Source organism: Equus asinus, chromosome 24, assembly GCF_041296235.1.
Source record: "Equus asinus isolate D_3611 breed Donkey chromosome 24, EquAss-T2T_v2, whole genome shotgun sequence".
NCBI classification, from domain to species: Eukaryota; Metazoa; Chordata; class Mammalia; order Perissodactyla; family Equidae; genus Equus; species Equus asinus.
In genome coordinates, this window is record NC_091813.1 from 41,531,857 (window position 1) to 41,550,004 (window position 18,148).

General features: G+C 39.2%; 1 protein-coding gene and 1 pseudogene across 1 annotated transcript in view; both read right to left on the bottom strand.

Annotated features, from left to right (window-relative positions):
* Positions 1 to 18,148, bottom strand: part of PREP (prolyl endopeptidase) — a 122,272-nt gene that overhangs the window by 56,471 nt on the left and 47,653 nt on the right. The window contains exon 7 of the mRNA XM_044757163.2: positions 15,898 to 16,003. Coding sequence (XP_044613098.1) covers positions 15,898 to 16,003 — 106 coding nt within the window. The remainder of the gene's footprint in view (positions 1 to 15,897; positions 16,004 to 18,148) is intronic.
* Positions 8,303 to 9,639, bottom strand: LOC123280343 (Y-box-binding protein 1 pseudogene; annotated as a pseudogene).

The window sequence follows — 18,148 nt, forward strand, 5'->3', positions numbered from 1 at the left end:
ATGGGAAGGAAGCTTCTCCTGAAAAGCCTGGCAATGAGCGATCTCCTCTCTGCCCACTACCCTGAGTAATCTGGTAAACCCTCTTCCACCTGAGTGTGTCTCCAATCTGAGTGCCTCTCTCTACCTCTGCTGCCATCACCCCATTCCAAGTCTTCCTTAGGTCACTCCTGGTCGATGGCAGTGGCTCTCAACCAGGACGATTTGACCGCCCCACCCTGGACTTTCGGAAAGGTCTGCAGGCATTTTTGGTTGTCACAACTTGGAAGGTGAGAGGAGAGTTACAACTAGCAGCTAGTGGGTAGAGGACAGAGATGCTGCAAAGTGTGCTTCAGTGCACAGGACAGCATCTACAACCAAGAATTAGCCTGCCCAAAACATCAACAGAGCCAGGGGTCAGACACCCTAGTCTGCAGCATCAGATTCCCGCCTGGTCTTCGCACTGCCGCTCTTGATCTTCTCAGTACACAGCCACTACAATGTCTTAATATCCTAAATTGGTCAGTGTTGGTGCCTTTCCTAGAAACTTCCCATTACTCTTTGAATAAAATCCAAATTCCTTTCCACGGTCTCCATGGTCCTGTATGTTACAATCCTTGCGCACTTAGCCAACGTCAGCTTCTTCCAACTTTCACCTCACCCTCTGTCCTCTGGAGACAGTGGCTTTTGTTAGGTTCCTTAAAACATGCCTCAGGGCCTTGTCACAGGCTGTTTTCTCTGCCTAGCCCACTCTCAAAGGCAAGGCACCTCTGATTGGCACCCAGATCATTTCTTCACAGCACTTTTCTCAAGATATGTGCTTATATGTTTGTTTATAATTTACCTTTTTTTATTCACTATTTAATACTCAGCACCTACATAGAGTGGCTGGGACTTCAAAGACGCAAAATAAAATTGGTGTTGAACGAAAGGAGGAATACTTTCCAGTCCTTTAGTCCTAAGAACCAGTCTGGAGATGGTCATTACTAAAATAATCTTAAAGGTGTCCACTATCATCATCATTTAAATGGTTCACTAAATGCCACTTCTAATATTTAAAAAAAAAAAAAACGCACTGAGAAGACATCTGCTTCACAATGTATCAGACACAAAGGTTCAGAGTACATCTCAAAAGTTTTATAAACAAAAATGTCCTTTGACCTCTAAAGACTGAGAGGCAATGTTAGATCTTAGCTATTCTCCACTTAATCTCCTACCTTCAATTTCACAGTGAAATTGCTATATTAATTTGGATAGTTCATTTATATCCCTGGCGATTTTACATTCACTCTCTCCTTCACCTCTGTTGCATAATATCTCTATATCATTTGTTGTTGAATTAAATTTATGAGGGAAAATGTAATCCCATGGTAGAAAGAGAGTTTTTCAGTTACATATAACTGGATTAGAACCTCCACCACTGTTCAGTTGTGTGACCTCGAGCGATCTTTTTATCCTCTGCTAAGCCTCATTTTCTCAACTGTAAATGAGGAACAGTAAGTGAATGTGAAAATTATTATTAAATGACTGCTAATACCTACCCCACAACAACAGAACAAAGATTATTTTAAAATAAACAATTGAAATTAAAACTAATAATAAGCAGTTAAAAAAAATCTATAGTTTTCCTACACGTTACCAATAACCAGTTAGAAAGTATGGTGGGGGGTGGGGGACACACCTCATTAACAATAGAAGCAAAATTAATAAAATATTTAGAAATGCACCTAACACGAAATGTGAAATCTGTATGAAAAAAGCTCTAAAATGTTTCTGAGGAATCTTAAAAACAACACAACAAATAAAACCTGAATAACTGGAAACACATAATATATTTCAAAGGTGCAAACAATCCCAGGGGAAATCTATAAATTTAACACAATTCCAATAAAAATCCAAATGAGATTTTTAAGGAATTTGACCATATTATTCTAAAATTCTATTCACATAAGGATAGTCAATACATTTTTTAGAAAAGAATGAAGAGGAACTTCTTGCACTATGATGCTCTGAACAAGCCCCTCTCCCCCACAAAACTAATCATCATCCTGACTTTTATGGTAATCACTTTACTTTCCTTTGTTCTTTTCCTGCCATAATATGTATCCATAAACACTATAGTCTAATTTAGCCTTATTTTTGAACTTCATATATAATGAAACCATACAACATGTATTCTTTTATGTCTGACTTCTTTCACTTGACATTATGTTTGTGAGATTATTCATCCTATGGTTATCGTTATTAACTTTTGGCTAAACTCTATCGTGCTCAAAGAACATCCTCTGTATGATTTCAATCTTTTAAAATTTGTTGAGGAAAGCTTTATGGCCTAACGTTTTTTCTTTAAATGATTTTTAAATGTTCTTGTATGTGACTGAAAAGAATGTGTATTTTGCAGCCTTTAGGTGTGATATGATAAATATGTCTCTTAAGTCATTTGTTAATGATATTGTTCAAATCTATATATTTACTGATTTTGGGGGCCATTTTTTTTCTATCAGTCACAGGAAAGTTCTGTTAAAATGTTCCTCTATGATTGTAAAAATTATCTGTTTTTACTTGTATTTCTGTTAACTTTTGCTCTATTTTGAAAACATGCTGCTAGATACACAAAGTTAGAATTATTATATTTAATATAATTCATAAAACTGAATGGAACCTTCTATGGTTATGAAGTTTTATCTCTAATAATGCTTTTTAAAGTATGCTTTGATATTAAGACAGCTAACTCATTTTCATGATAATATCTTGGGCCAGTTGTCCTCTGCAGAATGGTTGGTCCCAATTATGTAGTTTATCATTGCTGGAAAGATTTGTTTTTTTCCATGTCTCTTAACCACTCATATGCTTTTCACCTCTTGGTGGGTTGCATTTTAGGTAATTTCTTTACATCTATATTCTACCTCATTAATTCTCTCTTCAGGTATGTCTAATATCTTCTTTAACCTGAAGAACAGTCTTTAATCTGAATAACTGAATTTTTTTAATGCTAACAATCATATTCTTTATTTGCAGAAGTTCTACTTAGTCCTCTTCAAAATCTGTTTGGTCATTCTTTACAGTATCTTCTTTCTTGCTTATTTTTTATAAAAGCAGCATCACATTAATCATTTACTTTTAAAAGCTTGTTTAATGCACTTATTTTACATTAGGAATCTGATAATTCCACTGTGGTGTTTCTGCTGGCTCTATTTCTCACGTTGGTGAATTTCTTCATCTGATTTGTGATTTCTGACTGTGAACTGATTTCCCTTGAAACATGATCTGTAGAAATTCTTGGAGGCCTGAGTTGAAGTGGCACTCTTCCAGAGAAGATTTGTTTTCAGCTTCTGTTTGATTCTTGGGAGGCACTTTAAATGAAATTCCTGGCGTGGGGAGTTTTGGACCTCACAGGGACAGTCAAGATACCCTGCACCCACGTGAAGCTCAGCCTTTCTTATCTAGGAGAATTCACACCCTGCCTCCCCTTCTCCTTCCCCAGTGCCAAGGTAAAGACGGTAGGTTTCCTTCCTACACCCTCCCTGCTCCTTAGCCCGCGGCTCTGCCACTGGGAGGTTTATTTCTCAATCACCCTTACACTGAGGGTATCTCTCACTAGACTCTCCACATGCATGGAGAAGCAGAGGCTTTATCTTCCATCCCCATTGCCCTACGTGGCATCAGAGGGAAGCCCAGCAGAAACACTCAGGGACTATTCAAGATTCCTGCTTTCATTTTATCTTCAGTCTCTATGATTTCTCTTTTTTTGTGCCAACTGAGCAATATACTTCAAACGATGCTTTATAGGCTTTTCATAGCATTTCAACTGGGAGGTGATTCAGAATATATAATCTGCCAAACTCCTTCAGACAGAAGTCCTTATAGTTAATTAATTTTCATAAAAGGTTAACCTCTGCATTCGAGATACAAATTTTTTTTTTCAGGGACAAACTGCTAACCTCAAAAGCAGATGACCACTCAAAGATAAGTGTACCTTAGTTTACATAAAACAATGCTTTAAAAGGAAAAAAACCTAAAAACCATTCCTTAGAAGCATAAGTGAAAAATTAGCTGGCAATGCGAAATTTGCAGATAATCAGAAAGGTACATTTATTTATAATAAGAAAGATGAAACTCAATTTTCTGGACTATGATATTTGTAGATACAGAGACTTGGTTCAGGGAAATGTCAGATTCCTTAAATGTTCTCCTGACAACAAAACATTTCCTGATGTGAAACCTTTATTTCTCATAGTAACCATCTTACGGTTTCTGCCTGAAAAGGCCTTGCTGCCATCGCAGAGGTATTTATTATGACCCTACTCCCGGCAAAAAAGTCACTGAATATCCACCAAAGGCAAAACACAGTAGAAATTTCCTTCAGTATCTCTGCATAATCAGGTGAGCCTGAAGATGTGGCACACTTGTTTTAAATAATCAAGCTCCAATGAACACCAAAACAACAAAGTTTGTGGGCATTATCTACCACCAAATTCTGAAGCACTAACCTTAGTCATAAATACAGACTACAAGTCACAAATTTATTCAGATTTAGAAACATGGCTGGATTGACACAAATCCAGCTGTAAAATCTGAAAAGCACTTCAAAGTCCAGGCCCTCCTAGGGCAGCGTGTTTAAACAGGGAGCTGGAGAAATCGTTTTACTCTCCTGAAACTCCTGTTCCTCAGGGCTTCCGCTAGGAAATAATTCAAGAGCAATGGCATTTCAGTTGAACAATGGGGCTCTTTCAGTTTTGCTATTCACAATTTAGAACACTATTGATTTAAATGGAAAACAGAAAATTTCTTCAGGAAAAAAGAAAAAAGATGTGGCTAAATTCCAGAACCACTTCACTTTTTGCCCACCTTTTCTGAGGTCCTTTTGTCTGTAAGTGGCATTATTCACTCTGAAGTCAACAGAATTCAATTTCCAGACGTCTCTGCAGTAAAGTTAAAATTACTTTTTATAAACCTGCTTCTCAGTGGGGGGATGATTTGTTTACTGAGTGAAGATTAGCTTAAAATAAGTCATCTTATGCTTTCCCCAGAGCAAAGTCATTAGTTTTACTGCTTTCTTTGAAATTCAATGGTATTGACCATGTTTCATAGAAAATGTTTTGTAAGCTCTCTAATAACAGGAGCTAAAAAGTGCTTTTATACTTTATAAAACATTAAAGCCTTCTCATGGAACAACGAGAAATGCAAAGCATGGATCATGCTGTGAGACGGAGGTGGGCAGAAGCCTGCTCTTCCTGTGCTCCCTGGCCTGCTGCCTTCCTTCCAGCACAGCTGCCACACGGTGATGGTTAGAGCACGGGAACATGGCATGGGAGCTCAACTGACCTGGGTCTGAATCTTTCAATAGTATCAGGAAAGCTAATTGGCTTCCCCTGCATCAGTTTCCTGGGGCTAACAACACGTGCTCCTCAGAGGTTGTTGAGAAGGCTGAATGAAATAGCTACATTCGTAGCTCAGGATTTGGCACACAGAAGATGCTAAATAAACAATACTTCCTACTATTCCAAATAACCCCAGCATTCTTCAAATGACAAAAATAAGCTAAATGTGACTTCTGCATAGCACAACATGCCAACAGCGAGCTTTGAAAATCTAATTTCCATCTCTCACAGCACACAGCAATTTTCCTAGGAAAAGCCCTTATAATCACTAATTTTATAATTAGTAAAAATACTAATGTTAATACTATTACTTCTTATTTTACTTCAAAATTCACGTTTTGCTTCTTATTTTTATACTGTCTTTTGATGTTCTAATTCTCATTGGTTTTTTTGCATTCCCACTCTGAAATATACACTATTTTCTAATAATTCCCTGCCTCTCACAGAAGCCCTGTTGGTCTGGCTTTTAATGCTCAGATGACTTTGCTAAACTTTGGACAACTCATTTGTTTAAAGCTTCTCGAATGTTTATCTCCTTCTTTCCACTCCACCCCTAAAAAGATGCCCAGCCCCACCAGGCATGAAGCACGAAGTCAATATTTTCTTAGCTCCCTAGAAACAAGAGGTCATCCACAATGCATTAGCCAGAGATGGCAGAATGAACAATTTAAATGTCTGACAAATACCGAGCTTCCTTTCATCATGTGTTAGCATGTAGAGTAGACTAATTTCTTACATTGGAGAAAACCAATTTTCAATAATTCATGAAAGCATTAAAATGAAGACATGGTGAGTGATGAAAATGTCATCAATCTAAAATGATCAAACTTTCAGCAAATAAGGAAAAACCAGAGAGACAGGTTAGTGAAAGTCTGGACGAAGTAAAGGATAAGCTGATATTTCCTTATAAAAATCAGTATGTCAGCACCATCCACCTTTTCCTCCCAAACACTTCATAAATGCTGCGACATGAACAAAGGCCACTTCTGGCCCATTTTGAGGATGGCTACATTGAAGCAGAAGGGTGTTACGTTACTAACAGGGATTTCAGACATTTATAGTTCTTTTCACCTAACAATTGCTTCCTAAGGATTCTATTTAAAAACCTCTGATATAATTTTAAACTTATTCAAGATAGGGCCAAAGGCCAGCCTAGTGGCATAGTGGTTAAGTTTGCACTCTGCTCTAGTGGCCCAGGATTCACAGGTTCGGATCCCAGGCGCAGACCTAGCACCGCTCATACGTCATGCTGTGGGGGCGTCCCACATACAAAACATAAAGGAAGACTGGCACGGATATTAGCCCAGGGACTGTCTTTCTCAAGCAAAAAGAGGAAGATTGGCAATGGATATTAACTCAGGGCCAAATGTTCCTCACCGCCCCCCCCAAAAAAGGGGGCCAAATGGCCAGCATCTTTTTTTGCTGCTGATATAAAATAGGGAACAAAGTGTCTGACCTTCTACAGAAAAAATGAAAGAATCAAAGAGAAAAGGGAACGAACGGAAGAAAACACAGAGGAAAGGGAGGGAATTTAGAGTTTTCAAACTCAGAGACGTCCCAACTCTGATCCTGGGCATGTGCTCTCGGTCACAGCACCGCTGATATGCCCTGAAACCCTGCACTGGCAATCTCACAGCTACTGTCCAGCCTGCAGAGGACACTTGATGGGCAGGGATGATGGGACGGGCTGTCATCACCTCTATCACCCAACACAGCAGCCGGCACAAAGTGGAGCATTGATACATGTCTGCCTCATAACTAAGTATAACATTTACATCATCCTACATTTCAGACTGATCATTACATATATTTGTTGATCATGTAAAGACAATAGAAGTAACCAAATTTAAATTTTAAAAAACATAGCACTCTTCCACTTTTCACATGAAAATGTTTAGAAATATATCATACTAATTTAAATATGCATAAAAGTATGTTGAAAACCGCCACTTATATTTTCAGGGTATAAATTAAGTTTTCACGAAATTTTTAAAAGTCCGCATATTTGAAAGAAAAGAGACAGCTCTAAGATCCCATATTTAACTGTAATGTAGACAATATGTGAAAATTTATTCTAAATTTAGTCTATAGGAAGTAACTTTATATATATTCAAAATAGGGTTATTTACAACAAACTTAAGAAACAAGGTACATATATAATTCAAAAGAAACAGTCTGGATGTAGAAAAGCACAGAAAATGTAACTAAGAAAATCCAGACACAAAGCATTTTCTTGCAAGGTTCAGGATGATTAATTTCAGTGAATCTGCAGGCATGGATCACATTAGAATCACAGGAGCCAAGACTCAGCTGTCTTTTCTATTGCAGAACTAATAAAACATCATGCCAGCCTGGTGTCCTAAGTGATACCTTCATACCTCACTTTTGATTTTTCTTTCTTTCTTTCTTTTGCTGAGGAAGATTAGCCCTAAGCAAACATCTGTTGCAAATCTTCCTCTTTGTTTTTTTTTGAGGAAGATTAGCCCTGAGCTAACATCTGTACCAATCCTCCTCCACTTTATATGTGGGTTGCTGCTGCAGCATGGCTGACAAGTGGTGTAGGTCCACACCCAGGATCTGAACCCATGCCACCCAAGTGGAGTGTGCCAAACCCAACCACTATGCCATGGGACGAACCTCTTCACTTTTTTTTTTTTGACAATTATTTAAGACCTTTATTAACAGGTGCTTGCAGTTTGTTGACTTTTTTGAAAAAATCAAGTTGTAAACTTTTATTACAAATTAAAAATGAGGTTCTTAAAAATCTCAACTTGACCGGATATGAAACAATTTAAAAACCTTTGAAGGTGTATTGAGAAAAACCAGGCTTTTTTTTTTTTTTTTTTTAAAAACACGTTTGTCATTACCAAAAAGAGACATCTTTAGGTAAAAATAATAAAAACCCCATGCTGCATAGATAATGCAGATAGTTCTAGTTATCTGGTCAACGGGCAAAAAGCAAGCATTTAAGGTCTTCAGCTCCAATCTTTTGTTCATTTCTTATTGCTGGAATTTCATATTCATTTCTTCTTGTTGGATGACTAAACCGGACGATGGTAGAGATGGTAAGCCGGCATTTACTCAGCCCCGCCCTGCTCAGCCTCGGGAGCGGACGAATTCTCAGCGGGTTGATCGCCTGCTGTTGTCTCTTTGCCATCTTGTGGTTTAGGGTTTTCTGGGCATCTGCGTCGGTAATTGAAGTTGCGGCGGTACCGACGTTGAGGTGGCTGCTGACCTTGGATCTCATTGCCTTGATTTTCCTTATCTTCTTCATTGCCATCCTCTCTAGGCTGTCTTTGGCGAGGAGAGCCCCTGCGGAATCGTGGTCTATAACCCCGATACATATTCTGCCTCACTGGTCTACCTTGTTCTCCTGCACCCTGGCTGTCAGCACCCTCCATCACTTCTTGCACAGGAGGGTTGGAATACTGTGGTCGACGCCCATAGGGTCTCCGCATGTAGTAAGGTGGGAACCGTCGCCTGCGGTAGGGCCGGTGCTGTTGGGCCTGGCCTTTGGGAGCGCTCTCCGATCCCTCATTCTTTTCCCCACTCTCACTATTCTGGTAATTCTGCTGGTCATTGCGTGGAGGACCCCTGCGACGTGGATAGCGTCTATAATGGTTACGGTCTGCTGTATATTTACTGCCTTGCACTGGAACTCCACCAGGGCCTGTAACATTTGCTGCCTCCGCACCCTTTTCTCCTTCAACAACATCAAACTCCACAGTCTCTCCATCTCCTACACTGCGAAGGTACTTCCTGGGGTTATTCTTCTTTATGGCAGTCTGGTGTACAAATACATCTTCCTTGGTGTCATTCCTGTTGATGAAACCATATCCGTTTCTTACATTGAACCATTTTACTGTTCCCAAAACCTTCGTTGCGATGACCTTCTTGTCCCGCCGGCAGGCGCCGCCGATGTGAGCCCGCCCGGGCCGCCGCTCCCTGCGCCGCTGCCCGTGGTGCCGGGCTTGGTGTCGGCAGCGCTGAGGGCGGGGGCGGCGGGCGGCTGCTGGGTCTCGGCCTCGCTGCTCATGGTTGCGGTGATGGCGACTGGGGCCGGCTGCGGCAGCTGCGGCTCCTCCCGGGGTGTGATGGTAACTAGGCCGGCGGCGGCGGTGGGGCTGCTCAGGTCTCTCTGGGGTCCGCTCTCCGCTCCCGCTACCGATCGAACTCCGAACCTCTTCACTTTTGATTTTAAATAAGGAACAGGAAAAAGAGAAGCAGAAATCTTCTGCTCATACAATATACAGGACTGGAGAAACATGGTCTGTTCCTGTTCATCATTCTCAGAGTTTAAAAAGGACAAAAATTTAATTAAAAAAAATTTAGGAGGCCAGAAAGGTAAAGATTCAAAATGCTCACAAGAAAATTAACAGATTCTGATGGAGGATGGCCTATAAAGTGGGGCCACCTGAGCACAAGGATCCATCCCTAAAGGGGCAGGGAGAATCACTGAAGACAAGCTGGTGCCCACCTACTCCAAGTCTGTGTTACAGAAAAAGTATTCTGACACTTGTTAAAGTGGAAAAGAAGACTTATACGATGTATAAGAAGAATTATATAAAGAGGTAAAGAAGATTATTGCAATAAGGGAGAGAGACTGGGCTTAACTCCAGAAGCAGAGAAGACAACTGGGCATTTACAGCCAATGAGCAGAACGAGGTGGTCAATGGATGAAAAGTTACTAAGAGGAGACATCAGGGTAGGGGGTTTCTTGCTAAAGCAACTGAATAGGATTCTGGTGAGGGCAGGTCAAGGTAATCAGATGTCACGTGGGGGAGGGGGTGATGACGAACTTAATCAGATATCACGGGTGTTCAGATATCAAGGGTAGAGGATTCTCTCTGAACTGACTTAGTGGGATTCTTGCTACAATTGGCTGTGCAGCCCCAGCGAGGATGGGGCGCAAGGATCCCAGGTTAAGGTATCGTCAAGAAGGCGGCCCAGAGGAGCCTGACGAAGCTGTGGTCAAGGACAGAGTCTTTGTCATCTGCCAGGCACTGTTCTAGGTGCTGGGGACTCCACAGAGAACAAGACAAAGTCTCTGATCTCATGCAGCTCACAAATCCTCACACAAAGGGTGTTTGTATGGAGAGAAAGAGAAATCAGAAGAGGGGAGAGGAGCAGAAGGAGTAGAAGGAAGGGTATCAACCAAAAGCACCAGGAAGCCTGGAAACTTCTCGGGTAGAAATCACTCTTCCCCCAGAGAAAGAAGACAGCAGCTCGGAACATGTCCTGGCAGCCAGTGCAGACAGGGGTGCAATACTCTCTGGAGGGGACCTGCTTATCTGTTTGGAACACTTGGAAAACTGCACAAACTTCTGAGGCCCAGATGATGAGCCTAGCACCATTTCTACAGAGTGGTGGACGAGGTGAGTCAGGGCAGTTACCTGCTCGGACAGGTAAAGAAACAGCCACCAGACACAAATGTAGTTCCTGTGGAAAGGGAATGGCCCAGAGTTTGTGACAAGAGTTCATTTTATTCTTAAGTTAAAATACTGCAATGTAAGGACAGAAATGAGGTTCTCCAAAGAGAGGCAAAGGGTCAGAGGAGAGAGATCCTGCTCACGAAGCAGCAGGTAGGAAGATGGTCAGTAAGTCTGGAACAGAAATGGAAATTTACATGACAAATGTAAACAATAAAGGAATCCAGATTCACAGAGAATTATTTTTTAATTTTTATTTTTTTGAGGAAGATTAGCCCTGAGCTAACATCTGCTGCCAATCCTCCTCTTTTTGCTGAGGAAGACTGGCCCTGAGCTAACATCCATGCCCACCTTCCTCTACTTTATACGTGGGATGCCTACCAGAGCATGGCGTGCCAAGTGGTGCCACGTCCACACCCGGGATCCGAACCGGCGAACCGCGAGCGGCCAAAGCAGAACATGCACAGTTAACTACTGCGCCACCAGGCTGGCCCCTCATAGAGAATTCTTAACTCTCAAGATGCTGAGATTTTTTCCATCTTGTATTTACGTAGTTTTATTCCCCCCATGTGCTGGCTTTTTCTACAATACTAGTAGCTAATGGCCACTTTTTGTGCTTTTGCGCTTCTCATTTCAAAATACACAGGGCAGAGGTTTTCTTGGGAGACAAAGACGCCAGGAAAGTTAGAAAAGAGCTACCTAAGTGAATTACTTAGTATTCCAGACAGGCCATTTAGGGAAGCCCTAATAAGTAAAGAATTAATTTATATGAAAATGCTGATAATTCTCCCTGCCTTTAAGGTAAAAAAGATTAAAGTCACAGCAGAAAGGCTTTAGGTTAGCAAAAGTGGTATAAATTTCAACAATATAAAAATTAAAGATTTCATAACGTTAGATTTAGTTTTCAGTCACCAACTGTTCAAATTTAACTTATTTAATAGTTAACTAGCGGGGCTGGCCCGATGGCCAACTGGTTAAGGATCCTGGGCGTGGACATGGCACAGCTCATCAAGCCATGCTGTGGTGGGGTCCCACACAGCACAACCAGAAGGATCTACAGCTAGAATATACAACTATGTACAGCGGGGCTTTGGAGAGAAGAAGAAGAAGAAAAAGAGAAGATTGGCAACAGATGTTAGTTCAGGTGCTGATCTTAAAAAAAAGCTAACTAGGACATTTAGCATTTAAGCTAAATGTTAATTATTCTTCCCCTTTGTTTAAAAGGATAACAAAAACGAAGAAGCAGGTAAGGAGACAGCAAGAAAAAGATACTGGGCTGTAGTCATGGTCACCAACTAGGCATATAAACCCCTGAATTTTCAATTATCAACCTGCAGAATTAGACAATTTCCCTCTGTCTCCCACTATTTATTTTTTCACACCTATTTATGTTTTCTTTGATGAATGGACTCTTTTCTGATTATGAATCTGGTCTTGCAGAAAACAAGTCAATACCCAGATCTGTGTTTAGAGCAGCTTTGATACCAAAGATAAACGGTTATTTTAGGGCGTCCTCCATCTCTTTTCCTCTGCTACCTAAAACCAAAGTGAGGTGAGTCAAAATAGTCCCCTTTCAGTCAAGAAAAGGAAAAAAGAAAAGACTACTTGAGAACCTACTATATGCCAGGAATCCTGCTAAGCCCTCTTGTATACATTTTCATCACTCCTCATGAAGTAGATATTATTTGCCCACTTGCAGTTGTGGAAACAGGAAGAGAGAGAAAACAACTTTTTCAGGGTCACCAGTTATTCAGTGGTGGAGCTGAGATTAAAATTAAAATCTGATTTGAAAGTCTTATGGTTATGGTCCCAATATATCCAACCATAATTAATAGGAATTATTTAAAAAATTCCAATGATCACTATCTCAATCTGCTATTTCTCTCCTGTTATAAACTAAACATATTTAATGTCTTCAAGAGTTAAACTCACACAAGGTACTTGTTTCTTTGGAGTCATAATAATATCATTGACTTATAAGGAGCCAGCCATCAATTAAAAAAAAAAAACCCAATCTCTCTAATCTTGTCTCATCCTGCTCTCTCCAATCTTGAACCCAAGTTGGAAATTGACATCCATTTCATCTTTTTTGGTACCGGTCAATCACTGCAACTGTCAAGAGCTTTCAGAATCCCAGGACCACCATCTAAAAGAATAACGACTCTGAGTTTTATATTATCCACAAATTTAAAGGTAGTAAAGCAATAATTTAAAAAAGATGACGGGCCCAGCACTACACCCAGAATTTAGTGGCCATCACAGAAGAATGCTCTCCAAATTGATCCCAATCCATCAGTATGCAACTCAACAGCGTCAAATCCAGCTATCCCATTATTCACTTCAAATTCTGCTTTCTTCTTTAAAGGATATTACATTATTTTCTAAATGCCCCAATGAATTCCAAACAGTGGTCAGTTTACTAACCTTATTAAAAAATGAAGTTAGGTTAGTATTGTTAAGACTTCTCTGCTCTCTTCCTCTCCACGTGGTTTTCCACGAGCTTACTGTAATGTCTTTGACATGTCAGCTTGGCTAGGCTAATGTCTGAGTTAATCAATCAAACACCAATCTAGGTGTTACTGTGAAGGTATTCTGTAGATGTGATTGAAGACCATAATCAGTTGACCTTAAGTAAAGGAGATTATCTGAGATAATCTGGGTGGGCCTGATTCAATCAGTTGAATATCCTTATGAGTAGGTTGAATACCCTACTGGTTTCAGACCTACCTAGCCAGCCCCACAATCACATAAGCCAATTCCTTGCAATAAATCTCTCTCTTTTTTTTTTGCTGAGGAAGATTCACCCTGAGCTAACATCTGTCTCAGTCTTCCTCTATTTTGTATGTGGGTTGCCACCACAGCATGGCCACTGATGAGTGGTTTAGGTCTACACCCCAGAACCAAATCTGTACTGCCAAAGCAGAGCATGACAAACTTAACCACTAGGCCATGGGGCCAGCCTCCAGTAAACCTTCTAATATATATCACCTACTGGTTCTGCTTCTCTGGTTAAATCTTGACAGATACTTTCACAAACCATCGATATCTCACAAACATAAAATACCTATAAATAACTTTAATAAGAAATATGTGGTTCTTACATAACTCTGAGAGACACAGTCTCAAATAAATGTATAGGTTTACACACGGTCCTAGTCAAATATACAGTTGGACATTCGTTTAGATCACGACAAAATAATTGTAAAGTTCCTCCAGAAGAATTAAAAAAGGGAACACTTTGGAAAATAATAATTGCTAACATTTACTGAGTCCTTACTCTGTGCTGGGCTCTTCCCTTAAACTTCACAAAAATCACCTAGGAAGCAGAGAAGGCAACAAGCAAGCAACTTAAGGAAAGACCCAGTTGGGAAGGCAAGCCAGGATCTGGATTACTTTGTAAACAGGGTCTTCCAATCTGAATGCATCAGGGCCATATAGGGTTTCTTAGGTGTTTCCCTTTCTTCTTCTTCATGTCCATCCGTGGTGCACTATCTAGAATTTTGTTGATGAGGGCCCAGCGCACCTCGGCAGTGCTTTCCTTTTGGAATCCCAGTCTCTGGGTATCACATTCTCTTCTCTAATTCCTCACTAATGCAGCAATGATCAGCTAGGGGTGAAAAGCATATAAGGTGGGAAAAAAGATAAGGACCAAGAGGTTAGGAAGAAAACAGAGGGTTTCCTCAAGTTCAGTCGACACGTAAGTTTCATCCAAAGTATTACTGTATATGAATATGTAGATGAAGTTTTCCTTTCTATTTGGAGTAAATGAAGCAATTTGTGTTTTTTAATTCGTTAACTTGCATCTTTTAATAACAAGCCTATCTAATAATTTAAAGATATGATGAAGTCATAAAGAGAAAATGAAAGCGCTCTCTGGAGGAAGAGCACTGTAATTGGAATTTTTAATAAACTGGAGAAAGGCAATCACAGCTGTGGCTGTTGCTTTTAGCCTTAATCTTCAGAGGTTTGCTCAGCTCTATATAGACGTAGACTTGCAACTCAAGTAAATAATTCTTGGGTGGTGGTTTAGTCTTTTTAGAGAATGTGAAAACTCACGTGGATGATCTTGAGATCAAAGTGGGTATACCTTTCTTTTTTTTAAACAGGAAAAAAAAGTAGCTTTATTAAATGGATAGATATTTAACACTAGAATACATGTCGTTGACTTCATCCCGCTACATGTGTGAATGATGCTCAGTAGTATCTAAGAATGTTAGGATGCAGATCTCGCTCAGAGAAGTTTAAAAAAGATGCAGTGCCCAATGAATAAAAACAATTTATATATTTTATCATAATGTAATATAGATTCGATACTAAGAATGAGGTAATCTAATTAATAATTAGAATGCACTCGATATTGTATATTTTGAAAATCTGTGTCAACCATCTCTAAAATCTATTTATTTTACATTAACCCAGAACAAGGTATAATTAGCTTAGTGTCCTTATCTGGGTGCCAGTATATCCCTGATAGAGTTTTGGGGCCTGGGAATTTTCAGCACAGTAAATCGAGCAGTTGAAATCTTTAACGCTTGATGATGGTGGTGGTATGATATAAATGTTGGAAGAGAACAACATTTAAAATGAACCGTCTCCAGAATTTGTAACTGGCTGGTTCTATGCTTATTATCATGATATATGAGGCTTTAGGAAGCAAAATCAGGCTGTTATTGTGCTCAGGCTATTATACGTGGCTCAGTAGTGAGGAGCCATCTCCTGACTACCTGTTAACCTGGTAAATTCTCACTGGTCTCCCATCTTGCCTGTGACAGCCTGCACCATTACATCAAGACAGCTGTTAATGCTTTACAGACCAAAGGGCCAGCTTCTCCTTAACACTCTCCATCTGCAATACTCACAGGGCATTTTCACTCACAACCATGCAAAAAATATGGGTAAGCTCAATCTGCAGAGAAAATGCTGAAGGCAACAAAGAGCTTCATTCAATCTTCTTCATTTGATGGAATAATAGTGATAAAAAAAAATCATATGAACCGAGATGATGTGGCTGAATGGAAGAAGATTTCTTGGGAAATCAATTAGAAGATCAAAAGAATTGCTTTTTAATGGAGCTTCCTGGAATAATTATGTGTGTTTGAAAGATAACTTACCAGTGATGCCATTGGATTCCTGCTGTAGGTCACAGTACCAGAGTCGGTTTACTGGATCACATCCCTCCCGTATTGACAACAAGACATAGCGACCATCGTCAGACAACTAGGAAGGAAACAAAAGCAGTGCAGGGGGCTGATTAGAATATATATTTTGTGAGAGCACTGTTAAATCTTAAGGAAAAAATAAACGTTAACCTCAAATGTCGTATCTTACCCCAAACTTATGATTGGATAAGAAAGTTATATTCCACAAGCTAAAGAACATAGCCTTCATTTCCTAAAAAAAGATTTAACATACTGTGGAGATTATACATTAAATTTTAACCAACAATTGGTATCTCAGTGTAATGGGATTATGGCTGATTCAAAAAATTTTTAATCTACAGCAAGTACTTTTTCAAAAAATAAATTTATATTACTTGCTTAATAAAAAATAATAAAAGTAGACAAAAACAAAAAAACAAAAAAAACCCAAAAAACAAACAAAAAAAGAAAGTTATAAGAAAAGGTAAACATCAGTTTTAACTTGTTTTACTCTTAATCACAGTTTAACAAAACACCGTGAAATACTTAAGCAGAAAATAACAGTATATATAACTGAACATCATGACTCAATGTGATTTTTATTTAAATTTAAAGTCTATTCTTTAACTGAACATACATGCGATCTGCCATTTTGAATATTAATATCCCTGACTGAAGTTTTGTCACGGGTTACATATTTTACAAGTTTTCTAAATGAGTAAGAATTAGCAAAACGGGCATGGATGCAAAGAAGTTCATTTGTGGTTCACACTGGTCACATCAAAAAGTTTCTATTGAACAACTCTATGCATATCTTTACTCTCCTCTATCACAAGATATCAGAGATAAAAGGCCTATGCTTCTGTGGATTTCTTTTATAGTATTAAACAGGAGAATCTTAGGTAGAAAAAGAACCTTGATACAAAATTAATGCAACAAATAATATAGTATGGTTTTGAGTTGTCAAGATTGATATATGTTATCAAACTAAATATATCCTTTTGCAACTAATTTTTTTCATTCAATATAATTTTAAAAATCAATCCATGTTGATATACATATATTTACATTATTTAACTGCTGTACAGTATTCCAATCTAGGAATATATCACAATTAATGGATCTATTTTCCTACCAATAAACATTTACATTATTTCCATTTTCCTCTTTTGTGGTTTTAGTTCCTATTACAAGCAACACTGTAGAAAAATTCTTGAATGTGTTTATTTGTGGCCTTACCTAAGTGTTTCCCAGAGTATGTACCCAGAAGTAAAACTGCTCAGTGGTAGAATAGGCACATACTCAACTTTATTAGATGTTGCCAAATTATTTTCCAAGGTGGGTGTACCAAGTTACATTCTTACATATCAGTGGTGTATGAGAGTTCCTGTTTTCCCACATCCTACTGTGTCATCTTGGCTAGGCCACGGTACCCAGATATTTGGTAAAATGTTATTCTGGATGTTTCTGTGAAGGTTTTTTTTGGATGAGATTAACATTTAAATTGGTGGACTTTGAGTGAAGCTGATTATTCTGCATGGTGTGGGTGAGCCTCATCTAATCAGTTGAAGGTCTCAACAGAAAAAGACTGACCTCCCCAAGCAGGCAGGAATTCTGCCAGCAGATGGCCTTTGGACTCAAACTGAAACTCTTCCCCCGGTTTCCAGCCTGCTGGCCTACCCTGCAGACTTCGGCTTTGTCAAACCTCCACAATCACATGAGCCAGTTCCTCAAAATAAATCTCTCTCTCTGTACACATATCCTGTTGGTTCTCTTTCTCTGGAGAACCCTAGTACACTTACCAACAACTGTTATTCTTTCATTTGTTCATTCAAAAAATATTTGCTAACCAGCTATTATGTGCAAGACATTTTTTCTAGGTTTTAAAGATAAATCGATGAACAAATCAGGGGTGGGGGGGAGTTACATTCTAGTGGAGGAGACACACATAAATATGGAATTATGTAGTATATTATAAAACGATAAATGCCATGTAGAACATGAACAGGTCTGGGTAAAGGAGCCAGGATGTGTGGGAGGAATTGTAGTTTTAAATATGGCAGTGAAAGTTGGCTTCATTAAGGCAGTGTCTTTCCGCTGTCTTCTGACTTGCACTGTTTCAGATGAGAAATCATTCCTTATCCTTCTCTCTATATGGAATGTGGATTTTCTTATCTGGCTGCCTTTAAGATTTTATTATCTTTGGTTTTCTGTGAATTGATTA